Source organism: Mus caroli, chromosome 3 (assembly GCF_900094665.2).
Source record: "Mus caroli chromosome 3, CAROLI_EIJ_v1.1, whole genome shotgun sequence".
In the NCBI taxonomy this organism is placed as follows: Eukaryota; Metazoa; Chordata; class Mammalia; order Rodentia; family Muridae; genus Mus; species Mus caroli.
Window position 1 is genome coordinate 123,444,633 of NC_034572.1, and position 18,013 is coordinate 123,462,645.

An 18,013-nucleotide genomic window follows, 5' to 3' on the forward strand; every position below is an offset into this window, starting at 1 on the left:
CCCTCCCTCCTTCCCTCCCTCCCTCCCTCCCTCCTTCTCTCTCTCTCTGTTTCTCTCTCTCTCTTTCCTTTCTTTTCTTTTCTTTAGATCTATTCTTTTATATATAATCTTTGAGAATTTCATACAAGTCTATACCATATTTTGGTCAAATCCATCCACATGATCTCTGCATCACCTTCTCCCCTAACATTTTCTTCCTCCCAACACTAGGAATTTCCCTTTTGCTTTTCTTTTTTGCTTCTCACTTGTTTATGATCCACTGAGTCCTTTCAATGCTGAAGGTAGGTACATGGGTGGAGAGCCATTCACTGGAGCATGAAGAGTGGCCACAACCCCAAAGAAAAATGACTCTCCCTCTCCAGTAGCTATTAATTGCCAATAGCTCCTCAGCAGGGGGTGGAGGGTGGGGGCCTGTGCTCATGAGTCTCTCCCCTGCCCACTCTGGATTTTTATTTTTTATTTTTATTTTTTTACTGGCTTGATCTTGTGTAGATGTTTTGCAGGGAGCTGAGCTGCTATGAGTTCCTGGGTGAGCCTTTTATGATTTGGGTCATCTGCAGCATACTTCTGATTTTTGATAGTTGTAGCCTGTAACCTGTCATTTCCACCAAAGTCTTTAGTTCCTTGGTATTTTTCATTTTTCCATAAATTGCCTAAGTTCATGGACAGACTTCCTTGATTTCAGCCAGTGAGGATTATTGGCATGTAGTCTATCTTCTTGGCTTTGACTTTGTAGGCAGGGTCTCATGTAGCCCAGGCTGGCCTCAAACTCACCGTAAAGCCAAGGATGACCTTTAACTTATGTCCTCCTGCTACCACCTCCAAAAATGCTTCGATTATAGACCTGTGCCTCCACACCTAGCTGATGTAGTGTTGGAAATGAAAGCCAATGCTTTGTGCATGCTATGTAAGCACACAACCAACCACTACAGCCCCAGCCCCGTTTATCGTATTTCTTGTGATTTTACATGTGAAAATTTCATAGTCTTTATTTTTCAAATTGCCCCAGTGGCCTTTTTTTTTTTTTTTTTTTTTTTTTTTTTTTTTTTGGTATGACTATTCTGTATCTTCCTTCTGGACTCAGAAACTACAAATAGCCTCTTGTATTCTCTTTTTGCCTTTCATTCTAGTTAATCTGTTACTTATATTAATTAGGATTTTGTTGCTATTTCCATTTCTGATGCATCTTGGCTCAACTTTTCATTTTAATCCATTTTTCCCTAAAGAGAAGCTGGAAAGAACTGAAGAACCTAAAACAACGGCTCGCAGTGAGCCATTAATTCTGGGCTGTTGGGGAACCGAGAAAGGTTCTCATCACACATTTTGAACAAACTGAGAAGTCAAAGACTGGTATTGTATCACTTACTTTTTGCATTGCCCTGGCAAAAACCATGTAGGAGAGAAACTTCACAACAGGAAATCCGTATTTTGCCTCTCAGTTCCAGAGGGCTCCCTCTGTCATAACCTGGTCCATTGCTCCTAGGTCTGAGGTGAGGCAGATTGTCACAGTGATAGAAACATGTAGCAAAAGGAGCCAAAGGGGGCAGAGACAAGATGCGGCCCCCAAGTATATGCCCCACTGACCTTCTTCCTCTAATGAGACTCCACCCACTTGGCATCCCAAATAAGACTATCGTATTATGACACACCAAGGGATTAAATCATTCATTAGGTCAGAGCCGCCATGAACTAGCTCTCTCTGGAAATGTTCCTTATCACAGACACAGCCAGCAGTGTGCTTTCCTAAAGAAAATGTCAAAATTGACAGCAAAAATTAATCCCCAAAGAGATGCCAAAATATAGCCTTAATACTATCAAGATTCAATCAAAGATGAAGTTTATTATAAAAGTTAAACAAAACTGTTAGAGTTCAAAAAAGTTAACCTCTCAAGACTCCCACCCCTTTTTTATTGGTTATTTCATTTATTTACATTTCAAATATTCCCCCTTCCCAGTTTCCCTTCTGTGAAACTTCCATCCCATCCCCCCTCCCCCCTGCATCTATAAGGGTGCTCCTCCACCCACCCACCCACTCCCATCTCACTGCTCTAGCATCCTCCTATGCTTGGGCATCAAGCCTTCACAGGACCAAAAGCCTCCCCTTCCATTGATGCTAGATAAGGCCATCCTCTGCTACAAGTATCTGGAGCCATGGGTCTCTCCATGTGTACTCTTTCTTTGGTGGTTTAGTCCCTGGGAGCTCTGGGGGGGGGGTCTGGTTGGTTGATATTATTGTCCTACCTATGGGGTTGCAAACCCCTTCAGCTCCTTCAGTCCTTTCCCCAACTCTTCCACTGGGGTCCGTCCCCATGCTCAGCCCAATGGTTGGCTGTGAGTATCTGCATCTGTGTTGCAGAACCTCTCAGGGGACCGCTATGCCAGGCTTCTGTCAGGAAGGGCTTCTTGACTTCAGCAATAGTATCTGGGTTTGGTGTCTGCAAATGGGATGGATTCCTACATGGGGAGGTCTCTGGATGGCCTTTCCTTCGGTCTCTGCTCCACTCTTTGTCCCTGCATTTCCTTTTGACAGGAGCAATTCTGGATTAATATTTTTGAGTGGATGGGTAGCCCAATCCCTTGACTGGGGGCCATGCCTATCCACTGGGTATGATCTTAAACAATAATGAGATCAACCACGTAAGGCTTCCAAAGCAGGAGCAGGTGTGAAGACTCCTCAAATGAAAAGCTTCTGTACTGACATTTACTGATGTATACTTCCGGAACCCTCTAATCAAGACAACTGTCTTTGTGAAGAAACAAAATGACAGGATAAGGAGAAGTCAGGAATGACCTTCTCTGATGGGAAGAAAACATTAAAATAAAAGGACGCATTCTTCCTTAATAAAATTGGGAAAACATTACTCCCTGAATGTTAGCGGTGTTTTCAACCCTGCCTGGTTAGTTGAAATAGATTATTTCAGTTACTCTTTCCAAAACCCCAGAGGTATTAAGGCTTAAGTGAAGATCTTAAGGCAAAGAGAAGGAGAGTGTTAGTGTCTTCTACAGTCTCTACATCATTTGGGGAAAGTTTTTCTGTAGAGCCTTACTTCTTGTGATAAGGTTATAAACACAGAGTTTATTCTTCCACCAGTTTTCACTCATTCTGTTTGCAGGGGTGTTCGTGACATCCAAGGAAGTTTTAATATATCCGAAAATCTCCATATAAACGACACTGAATGCCTGCATGTACATTGCCGGGGAGTAGAGACCAGTTTGGCGGAGTGTGCCTTTACGAAGAGGAGAACTGAGATGTCCTATGGCTTGGCGGGTGTAGTGTGTTACACGCAGGATGCAGGTTGGTAGAACACTCTCATCAACATCACTCATTTCATAGGAGCCTACGGTAAATAAGCAATGATGGATGTGCAGTTGTCAAGGAGACAGTGATGCCCCTACTAAGTTCTGAGGTTTAGAACTGGTATTTGGGACCCTCCCTGGTCTTTCTTTGCCACTTGAAACCTGCCGTCCAGGTTTCTGTGTGAAAGCAAATGATCGGCCTCCTCTTTGCTTCCTTGAACAAGAGGAATCAAATAACATAAAGAGACATCTTGGCACCTCTTTGGAGCATTCAATTTTATGTACGTTATTTATATTTCTTTAAAATGCTTACATGACCACCCTATTGCTTCAGTTTCCCCAGAAATCAGAGCCATGTTGCTCCTCTATCCTAACTTAGAAATATTTTTGTCATATGTATGGGGAGACCAGAATCATACCTTTTCCAGTACTAAGAAAACTCAAAGAACATATAAGTGTCTGGCCTGTGTGTGTTCAAAGACCAGAGGCTGGGCTAGTGCCAGAGCAAAACAATTAAGGGGAGATAGTAGTTCCCACATCGAGAGATGCTCTGAGCTGTCCTCTATCCTAGCAACCAATACATTTAATCATTTGGTTTTTTTTTTTTTATCTTCAGATTATTTATTTGTGTTAGTGTTTAGTTTTAATAATCATACGTGTGTATAATGTATTATATACGTTATTATATTACATATATTACATAAATAAATTACCCACTAGTAACCTTTATTATTTGCTGCTTCTGTATGAGCCTTTTGCTTTCATTACTTTTGTTGTTGTTGTTAGATACAGAGTCTTATTATGTAGCCCTGGCTGTTTGGGAACTCCTTTAGTAGACCAGACTGGCCTTGAACACACAGAGATCTGCCTGCCCCTGCCTCCTCAGTGCTGGGGTTAAAGACATTTACCTACCACCATGCCCAGCTGTCCTCCCCCACCCCACTGTGAGTGTGGTTAGGGCTCCTTGTATAAGCATGTGGAAGGAGCTATTTTTTTTTAGAGCATGAGCAACTGGACTCACGTTGTATAAGCATATGGAAGGAGCTATTTTTTTTAGAGCATGAGCAACTCACGGACTGGAGAGATGGCTTAGGGGTTAAGAGCACTGACTGCTCTTCCAGAGGTCCTGAGTTCAATTCCCAGCCACCACATGGTGGCTCACAACCATCTGTAATGGGATCCGATGCCCTCTTCTGGTGTGTCTGAAGACAGCTACAGTGTACTCATATAAGTAAAATAAATAAATCAATCTTTAAAAGAAGGAGGAAGAGAAGGGAGGAGCAGGAGGAGGAGGAGGGAGAGGAGGAAGAGGAGGAGGGAGAGGAGGAGGAGGAGAACGACATACATGCACACTGCCGTAGTTCCTCGGGAAGGAACTGGGGCCTTGTGGACACCTCTACTGAGCATGATGAAATGTTGGAGGATTTTGTCTTTTACAGATGTCGGGAAGAATTTCACAGTACTCTTCCCATTCTTCAGCTCTTATATTCTTCCCACCCCCCTCTTCTACAGTGGTCCCTGGGCCTTAGACGGGGTGATATAGATAGGTTTGGTTTATGGCTGAGCACTTGGTACTCACTTGTATTCTCAGCACATTGACCAGACATGTGTGTGTGTATCATCCTTCATCCGCAGCAAGAAAGGGCATCTCTACTGCAAGACAAGTCACACTAGTCTATAGATACAAACACAAATGGTTTGAAGGCAGTTGGACAATATGACCATTTAGCAAACAACAGTTGGTAATGTCTTAGTCACTGATTTTATTGCTGTGAAGAGACACCATGGCCAAGGAACTCTTATAAAGGAAAGCATTTGATTAAGGGCTAGCTTACAGGTCAGAAGTTTAGTCTATTATCATCATGGGAGGGGACATGGCAGTATGAAGGCATGGTGTTAGACGAGGAGCTGAGAGCAACATCCTGATCTGTAGCCAGAGACAGACAGAGAGATAGACAGACAGACACACACTTGTGGAGCATTGGGCTATGCACAGACAGACAGGTCTCCAGTCGAGCTGAGGTCTGAACCCCGGAAGGGTGATAATTCACCTACATGACACGGTAGGCAGTAGGCGTTCCCTCATGCTCCTGGAACCCTGGCTCCTGCCTAAGTTACTCCCCCCCCCACAGCCCCCACAAAAGAAGCATGGCTAGAAGTCATGTAGGCAATGTCCCAAGTTTCTGACCTTCAGGCTAAACTCCTCCCCAATTACCTAGCAACAGTAAAGACGTAAAAAGGGCTGTTCAGCCCCACCTCACTCTCTTACTCGCTCTCTCTTACTCCTCACTCTCATCCTCTCACTCCTCTGTCTTCTCTCCTCTCTCACTTCTCTTATTCCTTTGTTCTCTTACCTCTCACTCCTCTCTCCTCTCTGTCTTCTTCTTCTTCTTCTTCTTCTTCTTCTTCTTCTTCTTCTTCTTCTTCTTCTTCTTCTTCTTCTTCTTCTTCTTCTTCTTCTTCTTCTTCTTCTTCTTCTCTCTCTCTCTCTCTCTCTCTCTCTCTCTCTCTCTCTCTCTCTCTCCCTTCTCTCTTTCGCTCTGCCTTTCTACAATAAAGCACTAAAACCATAGAATGTCTCTGTTCATCAAGTCCCACTGTGATTGGAGGACAGGATAGGCTTTCTCCTAATGAGCCATTTCTAATCTCCCGATGGAAGGCCTTCCTGTGCTCTGTCAAGATCTGCTGTGCTCACCCTCCCCTGTGTGGAAACCTCTCTTCCCTCTTCCCACTCTCCTATAACCCTGGGGCTCCCAGGTTGGGTTGCCCCTTAGCCACACCCCAAAGAGTGGGTCAGAGGCTTAGATGGCCACCAGGGGCTGAGTGGAAAGCATATGGCAGCTCTCTTACATCTGCTTGTCCAGAGCATAGGAACTCTAGTGGGACGTGGGCCTTTCCTCCCTCTCTTCCCCAGGCCCCCTTTTTAGTTCCCAACAGACACTGGTCCTGTTTTGAGTTTTTGAAACCTTAAAGCCTAACCCCAGTGACACACTTCCTCCAACAAGGTTACACCCAATCCTTCTAATCCTTTTAAACAGTTCTACTCCTAGTGACCAACATTCAAATATATGAGCCTAAGAGAACCATTCTTATTCAAACCATCATAAGCAGGTTCTAACAGAATCTTGTTATTTAGTTCAGGCTGACCTTGGGTTGCAGCGACCCCTCTGTCTCAGTCTCCAGGGTGCTGTGACTAGAGGAATGTACTGCCATGCCCACTCCTTTATATCACTTCTTGCATCACATTTTTATCTTAGTTATCCCTGTAATGTGTTACGGATGTTACACCACAAAACCATAAATGCATTTCCTGAAGATAATCCCTGCTTTTCAGATTTCCCAACGAGTCCGTCCTTCCAGTGTGTGAATGGGAAGCACATTCCTCAGGAGAAAGCCTGCAACGGTGTCAATGACTGTGGAGACCAAAGCGATGAGCTGTGTTGCAAAGGTAGGGATAAATCCACCTGTCAAATCTGCCACATGCATCACTAGGACTAAGAGTGTCATGCCAGCTCCATTACTAAATGTAAGCCCTCGTTTCACATGCGTGTGCATATGGCGTTTGTGTGTTAGGGATTGAAACCAGGGCCTTTACATGTTCTCTAGGCGTGCTACCACTGAGCTTTTGCCTCAGACCCTACCTCGCTGATAGATGAACAGTGGAAATAATCTCTGCTTGTTATTACACAGGTTGCCGAGGTAATGCTACCCTTTGTAAGTCGGGAGTTTGCATTCCAGACCAATATAAGTGTAATGGTGAGGTGGACTGCATCACTGGTGAAGATGAGAGTCGTTGTGAAGGTAATCCACAAGTCTGTGGCCACTCTACTCCGTTACTGAACCCTATGTGTGAAACGTCTCTATGTGTCTATGTGGCTCTACTCCATTATTGAACCCTGCATATGAAATATCTCTATGTGTCTATGTGTCTATGCATGTATTTGGTTTGATTTAAAATTAAATTTATGGGGGGGCTGGAGAGATGGCTCAGCGGTTAAGAGCACTGACTGCTCTTCTGGAGGTCCTGAGTTCAAATCCCAGCAACTACATGGTAGCTCACAACCATCTGTAATGAGATCTGATGCCCTTTTCAGGTGTGCCTGAAGACAGCTACAGTGTACTTACATATAATAAATAAATAAATCTTTGGGCCAGAGTGAGCGGGGCCAGAGTTTTTCATGTGTACGGAGTAAATGTGGAACATATGTGAATGGACTGACATGAATGATGTTTGGACATTATTTGATATTTCAGTATTAAACTTCCTAGACTTTTAAAATTTTCCACTAATATCAGTGTGACAGTTTTACTTGTCAACAGGACACAGTCTAGAATCATCTGGAAAAAGAATCTCAATGAGGAGTTGCCTAGATGGTGTTGGTTTGTGAACATGTCTGTGGGGGATTATCATGATCACAGTGAGCAGAGAGACCTGCCCACTGTAGGTGGCTACATTCCTTAGGCAGGCAGTTCTGAACTGTGTAAGCGGAGTCAAAGAGAGCTGAGTACAGGCATGCATGCATTGATTCCTCTCTGTTCCTGATTACAGATCTGATATGGCCAATTCCTTCAAGTTCTCACATCTCTGTCTCCCCTGCTAGGATGGATTGGAACCTGCAGTTGTGCGCTAAAATTAACCCTTTTAGCTCCAACTTGCTTTTCTCAGGGAATTTATCACAGCAACCAGGGAGGAAAATAGAAACAATCAGTTCTTAAAACATATTCTGGGGCTGGTGAGATGGCTCAGTGGGTAAGAGCACCCGACTGTTCTTCCGAAGGTCCAGAGTTCAAATCCCAGCAACCACATGGTGGCTCACAACCATCCGTAATGAGATCTGACTCCCTCTTCTGGGGTGTCTGAAGACAACTACAGTGTACTTACATATAATCAATAAATAAATTAAAAAAAAACATATTCTTTTTTTTTTCTCTCTCTCTGTGTATGTGTTTTAATTCTGGTTTGCTTTTTTGTTTGCTTTCCTGTTTTTTTTTTCCTAAAGAGAGAGGGAGAGAAAAAAAAATAGCACAGAGTTGGGTGGGTGAGGAGGAGCTTAGATGAGTTTGGGGAGGGGATCCCATGATCAAAATGTGTCATATGAAAAATTATTTTTACTAAAAATATATTTTAAAATCCTTTTAAGGATGTCAGATTAAACCATTTCCTTTAAAGAGCATCTGAACAGCTGGGGCAAAATGTAGGCTTAGATTTTTCAAAACCTACTTTAATTAAGGTTCCTTTTAAAATTTTTATTTATTTTATTTATATGAGTACACTGTAGCTGTCTCCAGACTCACCAGAAGAGGGCATCGGATCCCATTACAGATGGTTGTGAGACACCATGTGATTGCTAGGAACTGAACTCGGGACCTTTGGAAGAGTAGCCAGTGCTCTTAACCTCTGAGCCATCTCTCCAGTCCTTTAGTTAGGGCTCTTAACTGCATCAACCTCCCTTCTAGCCCAGAGGTAGCAGATAAAAAAGGTTAATAGGAAAAGAGGGGTGTGGACCTGTTTAGAAGTAGCTCTTTGGAGCACTTCTAATATTTGTTGTTAGAATAGAATATTAGCCATCCAGTCCAATAGCAAACACCAAACACAAATCAGTAGCAGTGGCACAATCTAGCAGAAACCTCAAGGGTCCACTGAATCGGCATGAATCAGCAGAAGCAGCAAGAATCAGCCTGAATGCCCCGAGAAGTGAAGATCTGCTTAGACCAGTGAAGTGTTGCAAGGCCTAGAAATACAAGAGTGTCCTCTCATTGTCTGTGGGATTGTATGTATGTTCTTTCTAAACATCATACGCCCTCCTCCATGTCTGCTTCAGCCGAACGTCCTCTCATAAGGCAGCTTCCAGAAAAACATCCCATGACACAACTGAGTTTCTAAAGAAACCAGAAATGTCTACTTTAGTAAAGTACTTTTATTTTTATTAAATTTCTTACATTTCTTGGTAAAGAGAGGAAGAAAGGAAAAGGTTACAAGAAGGAGAATGGTAAGTCAGTTTGCCACTGAAGTGACACAGTTTCTTTGCCAAAGAAATGTTTGAACCTTTCCCTCCTGTTTCCTTCCCTCTCCTATTTAAAACAGTAAACATTAAAGGATAAAAATTGTTAGTTTCCAGGGACAAAAATCTACAATGGAGTGACTACGTACAACACAAAGCTTATTTTCCCAGGAATTTCTTGTTTATATTTAAATGTATAGGAAAATATTATTATTTCAATTGCCCTAGTTTAGGATGAGTGCCAAGGCAAGTGAGAGCAGAGATGACTATTAAGTGGCCACATCAAAGTCAGTAAACCAAGGCATGTTTGTATCACACTTACCTCTTAGATGTTTTCTGCCATAGTTGTGCTTTCTAGGGTGGTGATTAAGCACCATGACCAAAAACATCTTGAAAAAAAAGAAAAGGTTAAGTCCCTCCTGTTCTCAGACCACACTTCATCCTGAGAAAAGTCAACGCAGAAACCCACAGTCACCAACTGAAGCAGAAGCCCTGAAAGAATGCTGCCTAACAGCTTGTTTGTGTAGCTTGCTCTCCATGGCTTGCTCAGCCATCTCACCAGAGCCTTGACTTCTTTTTTTAAATACTTTGTTACCACTAATTTTAAATTGTTACACTGTTTCTGAAATATTAATGATTTACAAGTCTTTCATTTAAATAAAAATAATCTCTTTGTGATAATGTTTTGTTTTGTTTTTAGAAGACCGACAGCAGAACATTCTAAAAGGTAAGCCCATTTTTTTGTTTGTTTGTTTGTTTTTGTTTGGTTGGTTTTTTTTTTTTTTTTTTGAGACAGGGTTTCTCTGTGTAGCCCTGGCTGTCCTGGAACTCACTTTGTAGACCAGGCTGGCCTTGAACTCAGAAATCCGCCTGCCTCTGCCTCCTGAGTGCTGGGACTAAAGGCGTGTGCCACCACGCCCGACAGTAAGTCCATTTTTAATAGAAAACTTTATAACTCTACTTCAGGGTATAATAACATGGTGTAGGTTTTATTTTTCCCACAGTTAAAAGCTATTTTTCCCTGTGGTAAAACTCTGCTTTTGTGTTTTGTTTTTCTTCAGGCCTTGCGCGGTCAGTTCAAGGTAAGCTTTTATATCTTGGGATATTGCAAAAAATATGGGTGATAATTGTCTTTCTTTGTTGTATGTGAACTGAGTATGATCTGTACAAGGAAGACTCCAGTTTTCTTGTTAGCTTAGCAGGCAGAAGCCTTTGTTCAGTGTGATAAACTCTCAGTCACACCAATGGGAAAACCACCCACAGTGTGTGCTTCCCCACACATGCCACCTTGGCTCAATATCTTCCTTGTCGTCTTTATTTCTTTTTCTCAAAACCAAGCTTTTAACGGAATTGATAGCAGATGAAATATAACACACTTCATATTTTGATATATATTTTATAAACTGGGTGTCTTGGTTGGGGTTTGCATTCCTGTGAAGAGACACCATGACCAAGGCAACTCTTACAAAGGCCAACATTTAACTGGGGTTGGCTTATGAGTTCAGAGATTTAGTCTGTTATTATCAAAGCAGGAATATGGCAGCATCCAGGCAGGCATGGGGCTGGAGAAGGAGCTGAGAGTTCTACATCTTATTCCAAAGCAAACAAGAAAAGACTAGTTCCTTGGGCAGCTAGGAGGGGGGTCTTAAAGCCCTCCCCCACAGTGATACACTTCCTCTAACAAAGCCACACCTACTCCAACAAGGCCACTCCTCCTAATAGTTCCACTCCCTGGGCCAAGCATATTCAAACCACCACACTAGGTTATCCCAGTCCTCCATCTCTTTGGAGCCACTTTACTACAAAACTAGAGTAGAAAGTATTAGCTATCATTACAACGTTTTCAAACTAAGTGTGTTTTAGTAGATTGTCTTCTGCCTCACCCCTCCACCCCTATTTCCCCCAGCCACTCTTTGCTTAGTTTTCAGTGTAAAATGACTCAAGTCCTGAACCCACATAAAAACAAAAGTTCATGGTTTTCTTTAGAATTTCTTTCCTGGAAATGAGCCGTATTCAACACTTGCCCCAAATGTCAGTTCTCATTAATGCTTGTGTTCCAAAGGTCACCCCGTGTATTCCTCTTCTTTTTCTCCCTCCTTTCTTTCCTCCTTCCTGCATCTTCCCTTGTTCAGACGTCAGTGATGGGGTAGGGAGTGATTAATGGCACTGCTCAGATCTGTTTCTGTGATCATCACCGGGTTTTTCTAGGCCTGTCCTGCTCATCTCTCACTCCTGTTTCTTAACCCCGTTTTCCTGGCGGCCATCACTGTGTTGTTGAGCGTGTGTGCTGCTCTGTTTCCGTGTGATCTAGTGATCACATATCTTTCATTGTATTGGAGATCTCATGTTTCCTGTTATCTTCCTTTCCCAAAGCACTGCATTTGAAGGCTCTGTCCGTGCTGCTGTGTGTTTGTCTACTCTGTTGCTCTTAGCTGCTTCCTAAAATATACGTTAGGCTTTCTCAGTTTGCTCAATCGTCTGAGCAACAGACTATCAGCCCGCCAGCACACTGTGGTCAACATCTTTCCCAGATGTATGAATTCCTTTGAAACATCTCCTTAGCAAGAGCTTAAGTCTTGGGGCAAGCAATTCTCTAATTGAGAAGTAGCACCCGAATATTCTTTGCCAGAGCTAAGTGCCAGTTCTCTCGCATCCGGCTACCCTGTCAGCCCTTTCTTCTCACCCACCAACATAGACAGCTATCCGTCCTAAAACTGTGTTAGCGACCCATGGCCACATGATGGCGCTGTTCACTATTCACGCAGACTCTGACAACAGGCAATGGCTTGGGTCGGCTCGCAGTTGGTTGGTTCTGTGAGGGTTCTTCCTCCTGCCTGTCACTTGTTCACATCTTCTCACCACTCACACCCTCTGCTTTATGTTAGATTTCTTTCACTGCAGTCTCCTTCAACGGTCTAGATGTTAATCCTTTGTCAGCTTTAGACATCACAGTATCATCTCCATTCCGTCACCCATCTGTTCATTAGCTCCATCCACGATGAAGTCTGTTGAAAAGAAAGTCTTAATTTTGAGTCAGGAAAAATGGATTAGTAGGTAGAGGTAGCTATCACTCCTGTCTACTTGAGTCTAATCCTCAGGAACTTTAATGGAAGGAGGACGGAGTCTTTGAAGTTGTCTTCTGTCTTCCACATGTGTGTTTATGCACACACCCACACAATACTCACACAAGTGTGCAAAAATAAATGTAACAAAACTGAAATCTTTGGTTTTTATATCACCAACGACATCAACCATTCTTCCTGTGGCCCGTGTTTCCTAAGTTTCATACTCTTCTAATACCCAGAACCCTCCAGTGACACTGGACTGTCCCTACTTGCTTTTATTGGGCATTTAATGTCATATTTTAGTCATTTCTGATCCATACATGTACTCATGTGAGTGCCTCTGAGAAGAGCCCTTCATACCTTGGGACACATCTTAGGCATATGACATAATAGTCCTATATGTCTGTTCCAAAGAGAACTGGAGACATCTAGAAACAAAATTCAGTGTCTGAAAATAAAGTTGCTAGACTGGCCTGTTCTGTCCCTGGCTCTATCCTCACCCCAAGCAGACTAGCACGTTGGTAGGGATCTACCTGTGGACCTCCAGACTGTAGGGATTATGATCCTGTCTGTCACCGTGCCCTGGGATGACCAGGTAGAAAGGTTGATATAGATGTAAGCAAGAAATCAAGACACCTTTTTTTCTTTGATTTTTGCACCCTAGACCATAATGCTAGCTAGCCATTCCTATAAGACAATCATGAAGTCATCTCTAGTTGCATAGCCCCTAAAGGAGGCACCTTATGATGTACAGTGTACAGTGGCTTTTTAATGCCCACCTGGACTCCTTGGTCAAGGAGAGAGGCTGCTCTGTTCACTATGTAAAGAGGAGAGGAGGAGAGAAGCTCTTTTTCTTCCTGATCTGAGTGTTTTGTCTCAGGACTTGAGTCTCAGCTCTATTGTACCAACACCAGCAGGGATTTCTGCAGAGTTCATCTGTATCTTTACAGTTGCCCAGCTATAGGAAGGAAACCAGATGCCATAGTCGGGGAGTTTGTCTACAAAAAGAAGAGGGCGAGTTGAGTCATTTTAATGATTGGATTTTGTCTAGACATAGCATCAGCCACATGGCTTTTTCTATTGTTTTATCACAGGAGGAGAAGCTGAAATTGAAACTGAAGAAACAGAAATGTTGACTCCTGGTATGGACACTGGTGAGTTAACTGGTTTTTTTTTTTTTTTTTTTTTTACTGGTAGTTCACTGGTTTCAGCCAGCATTTTAATATCAAGTATGTGTATATCATGTCTATAATATACACAAATACTATATAAGGTAGTATTGCATATACAATCAATTCAAGCAAAAATTAACTTTGAAATAGGTTTAATTTTTTAAAAATACTGTAACACAGTATTCTCCTTTCCCATTGCTTTTAAGAAAAGCAAGCTCATATTCTTGAGAGTCACTTTTAAAGCCGGATTAGTTAAAATGGCCCATTCTGAAGTGACATCTTTCCATACATAGTTCCACAGAAAGTTTTTCCTAACAGATAAGAGCTTAGTCAGTTTAGTTTTGTCAAAACTAGATTACAAGCATCTTCTGAAATGGAAAGCAATCCATATTAGTTGAGTGGACCTGTCCTTTGTCAGTCATAAATCTTGGTAACAGCCCCCCACCCCCGTCCCCCGAAGCTCTGTATCATGGGCATTTGTACACCAAGAGCCAAACAAAGTTAGATGTGAATCCATGGGAAGGTAGTAATTTATTACAGGTAGCAAGGCTGGCTTCTGATCTGGACCACATGGGTCTTATTGACTATTTAATTTTATCTCCTTCAGTAATAAATCAGTTGATTTTGGGGGATTTTAAAATGAAATTACATGATACTAACTTCTAATTTCTATGGCCTCAAATTAGTAAACAATTTTCTAAATAAATCACCGAGTATTTCCCATCTATAGAAGCCACCTGAGAAGGATTTTCACACACACCCCATTTTGTCTACTGAAGATAGCATTTGTTTTCACATTCCATCCATCCTGGTTTCACAGGATTCGGTGAACGATGTCAGCTCTCTTATTGCAAAAGTCTAAACCAAAACATAAGACCATCACACTCATCCCTCAACACAGTTTGTAGGAGAGGGGAGACCAAAGTGAATCTCTCCACATTCATTCAAAGCTTCTTTTCCTTGGGCCCTGACCTCTTGTTGATATGCAGGAAATATCCATCAGCAATAGGAAGTGTCCTTTCTCAGTTGAACAAATGAACTTCTTGACCTTTTCCTGACAAGGCAAATCCAGAGAGAGGATAAAGAAAGAAAGCATCCACACCCCATCCTCTTCCTCTTGTGTGCATCCCCTTGCAGCTTCATGCTTTGAGCCTTGCTCTACTGTGGTTTCTTATTGACAAATACACCACACACACACACACACACACACACACACACACACACACACACACTCATCTAGAGGCCTGCTGATCCAATCATCCTGGCATAAACCTCTCCAGATTAATATATATATATAGACAAATTATTAATTATACTAATAATTACTTTGTTCAAAATGTGAGATGACCAAGCCAGCTCAGTCAAGTCGACAGATTCTCCAGTGCAGGAGTGAGGATTAAAAAGAAAAAAGACAATTAGACAACACTGTAGCATGACCTCAGACAGTTTTGAGACCGAGGCAGGTTTATTTCTTTTTCCCAAATTGCTTTTATACCATTTTAATTACTTGCAAGTAAGAAGGTCAGTTCTAGGCTGAGGAGGAACAAGCAAGACAATAAACACAAATAGGCCAGGAACAAGCAAGGCCATAAACAAAGTCCCGTGATCACTCCGTGATCACTGTTTCTAAGGACTTATCAGGGTGACCAAGGTATCTGAGCCTACTTCCCTGTCCAAGCCCAAAGTCATATACATGCCTGAAGCCTACTTCTTTGTTCTAGCCTAAAATTAGATTCCTGCCTGAGCTTATTTCCTTATCATGGCCCAATGTCCAATCCCTGCCTGAAGCCCATTTCCTTGTCCTTGGCCAATGCCAGATTCCTGCCAAGTGGTCCCCAAAGGCTCTCCACAGTGAGACATACCCTACCCTGATTTCTCAGCATAGTAAAGCCTGACATGGGGCATCTAATAGAGGTTGGTAAATGTTTAACATTCCAGCCAGCTTTCTACCCAAGTCCACTTTTAGTCAGAACTTTAGAAAATCAAGTCAATTTTAATACTGAGCAAGAATTTCCCAATAAATAAACAGTACTGTTTAATTTCCAGAACTACTTACTGATGAATGTGACCTGTTTTGACACATACTATATAATATTTATGCACGAATTACATGTATAATCTATTTACAAGAAGGAGGACCTGAGTTCAGATCCCAGCACCCATGTAAAATACTTGATGGTGGCACATGTCTATAATGTTGTTGCTGGGGTCAAGGGGGAGGGGACAGATCACTGGAGATCATGACCAGCCAACATAGCCAGTTAGTGAGTCCCATGTTTAGTGAGAGAGAGACTATCTCAAAAAATGAGGTGGAAAGGGATTGAGGAAGGCATCTGATAATTGACCTCTGGTCTCAAATAGACTTGTGTGTATATATATATATATATATATATATATATATATATATATACACACACACACACCTATATAAACAAACGTATCATACACACACACACACATACACACACATGCACACTCCAAGATAGATAGATAGATAGATAGATAGATAGATAGATAGATAGACAGATGGACAGATGAATAGACAGATGGATATATTATAGATAGATAGACAGACAGACAGACAGGCGGATATATTATAGATAGAACCAAGAAGTGGCTATCCACAAGCTATTGGCTTCCAGAAAAATAATGATACAATCTCTTCCTTTCTTGAAGAGAGAAAACGGATAAAGTCCTTATTACCTAAACTCTCCTGTGGAGTCAAAAGAAATACTCACACTCGCAGGAAACGAGTGATTGGAGGGAAGCCAGCGAATGTGGTAAGCTTGCATGAAAGGCACATGACCTCTAAGGGTCAGCCTGTGACAGAGAACAGTGAGGGGACGGTGTGCTCTCAGGAGACCAGGACCTTCTGTGGAAATGTCCCAGGGTGGCCTGTTGGTGACACCATTCAGTAGTAGAGCAGTAACTACTCAAATGTCTCTCTCAGGGAGACTACCCATGGCAGGTGGCAATTAAGGATGGCCAAAGAATCAACTGTGGTGGCATTTATATCGGTGGCTGTTGGATTCTGACTGCTGCGCACTGTGTCAGGTGAGAATGTCTTCAGTATGGTCCACATTTCTTGAAACATGCAAAATAAATAACAGATGGCATGGTAGACAAAGGCTTGCATGAGATGTGGGACCAGAGGAGCTGAAAATTCTACATCTTGATCCAAAGGCAGACAGGAGAAGACTGGCTTCTAGGCAGCTAGGAGGAAACTCTACCCCAACAGTGACACACACTTCCTCTGTTATCTTCCTTCCTACACTGTTATCTGTTAAATAGCTTCTGGTATTCCTGACCTAGGCCAGTTCCCTCAGAACCTACTGTGTGCTCCACAGACAGACCAGGTTGGCTCATTTGCATTGTGCCAGGACAGATCTGTCTGGAAGAGTTTATGACTGAGCATTTATGAAGGAGTAATATTAACCTGACATTACTGCTGGTCTTTCCATTTAATGTGCTTTCTTCACATTACTTTCAAGAAACTGACCAATGCTCAATGCTAATTATCGGATATACTGATCCATCATTGGCTGGATCACTCTTTGAACCTGGATAAGATATTGGCATGTGCCCAACTCAATGCTGCTTTGAAGGCAAGGTATTGTACCAGGTAGGGGGTATCACTTGTGTTGCTATTGGAAAGATCGCTGAAGTGCAGCAGGCTGTTTCTGACAGACTTTGAGTCACTAAAGAGCCAGTGGCAGAGGGGTCATATCCTGAGCTTTTGTCCCCGCCGGCAAGAACACACTCGGGACAACCGGAATCTTCTGCAGCAAAAAGCTTTATTGCTTCTTCAAGAGGGAAGATCCCGACCCCAGAAAATGGGAGTCGCTTATATAGCCCTCAGCCATGGTGTTTCAGCACCTGATATGGCGTGTCAGCTCCTGATTTGTTGCTCGCCCATCACCCCACTATTACGCCCCGAGAATGGGCAGCGACTAGGAGTGAGTTCACTCTCGCACCTGCGTACAGGGCTTGTTTACTAGTTAGGCACAGCGGAGGCCAGTGCCATCTTATAATGGCGATTGCTCACAGCACGCACGGTTCTCCACATCTCCCCCTTTTTATTTTATTAAATTGAGGCTGGACTAGGTCTGTGTAATTATGCCCATCCGCTGTGGCTCCTGTCTTAGNTCGTTCCTCCAATGTCACAGCCTTTCCTGTCATAGGGTAACCCTATCGCCACCGGGCCCCGTGTCTTAGGTTGATCTGTGCATGAGGAAAGTTGCCCGTCCCTGGACACAGCAGTGCTATGTGACAGTAACTACTAAATGACCTAGGGCGAACTCTACAAAAGAGGCCAGCCACCAATGTCAACTAATTCTTGAGCATAGATAGCCAGATTTCAGGGGAGGCCCCTTGCTCAATGGCAGCAAGTGCTTGAGCTATCACAACCTTATCATTTGTTTGTTGGGTTCTGAGCTTGCAAACCAACCAGAGCATGAACACAAGTCCACAGCAGGTG

General features: G+C 42.8%; 1 protein-coding gene across 1 annotated transcript in view; it reads left to right on the forward strand.

Annotated features, from left to right (window-relative positions):
* The window catches only part of Cfi (complement factor I), a 37,665-nt gene that overhangs the window by 12,583 nt on the left and 7,069 nt on the right, over positions 1-18,013 (forward strand). Inside the window, exons 3-11 of the mRNA XM_029475547.1 lie at positions 1,484-1,490; positions 3,040-3,295; positions 6,632-6,745; positions 6,988-7,098; positions 10,000-10,026; positions 10,361-10,381; positions 13,459-13,518; positions 16,213-16,316; positions 16,487-16,590. Coding sequence (XP_029331407.1) covers positions 1,484-1,490; positions 3,040-3,295; positions 6,632-6,745; positions 6,988-7,098; positions 10,000-10,026; positions 10,361-10,381; positions 13,459-13,518; positions 16,213-16,316; positions 16,487-16,590 — 804 coding nt within the window. The remainder of the gene's footprint in view (positions 1-1,483; positions 1,491-3,039; positions 3,296-6,631; positions 6,746-6,987; positions 7,099-9,999; positions 10,027-10,360; positions 10,382-13,458; positions 13,519-16,212; positions 16,317-16,486; positions 16,591-18,013) is intronic.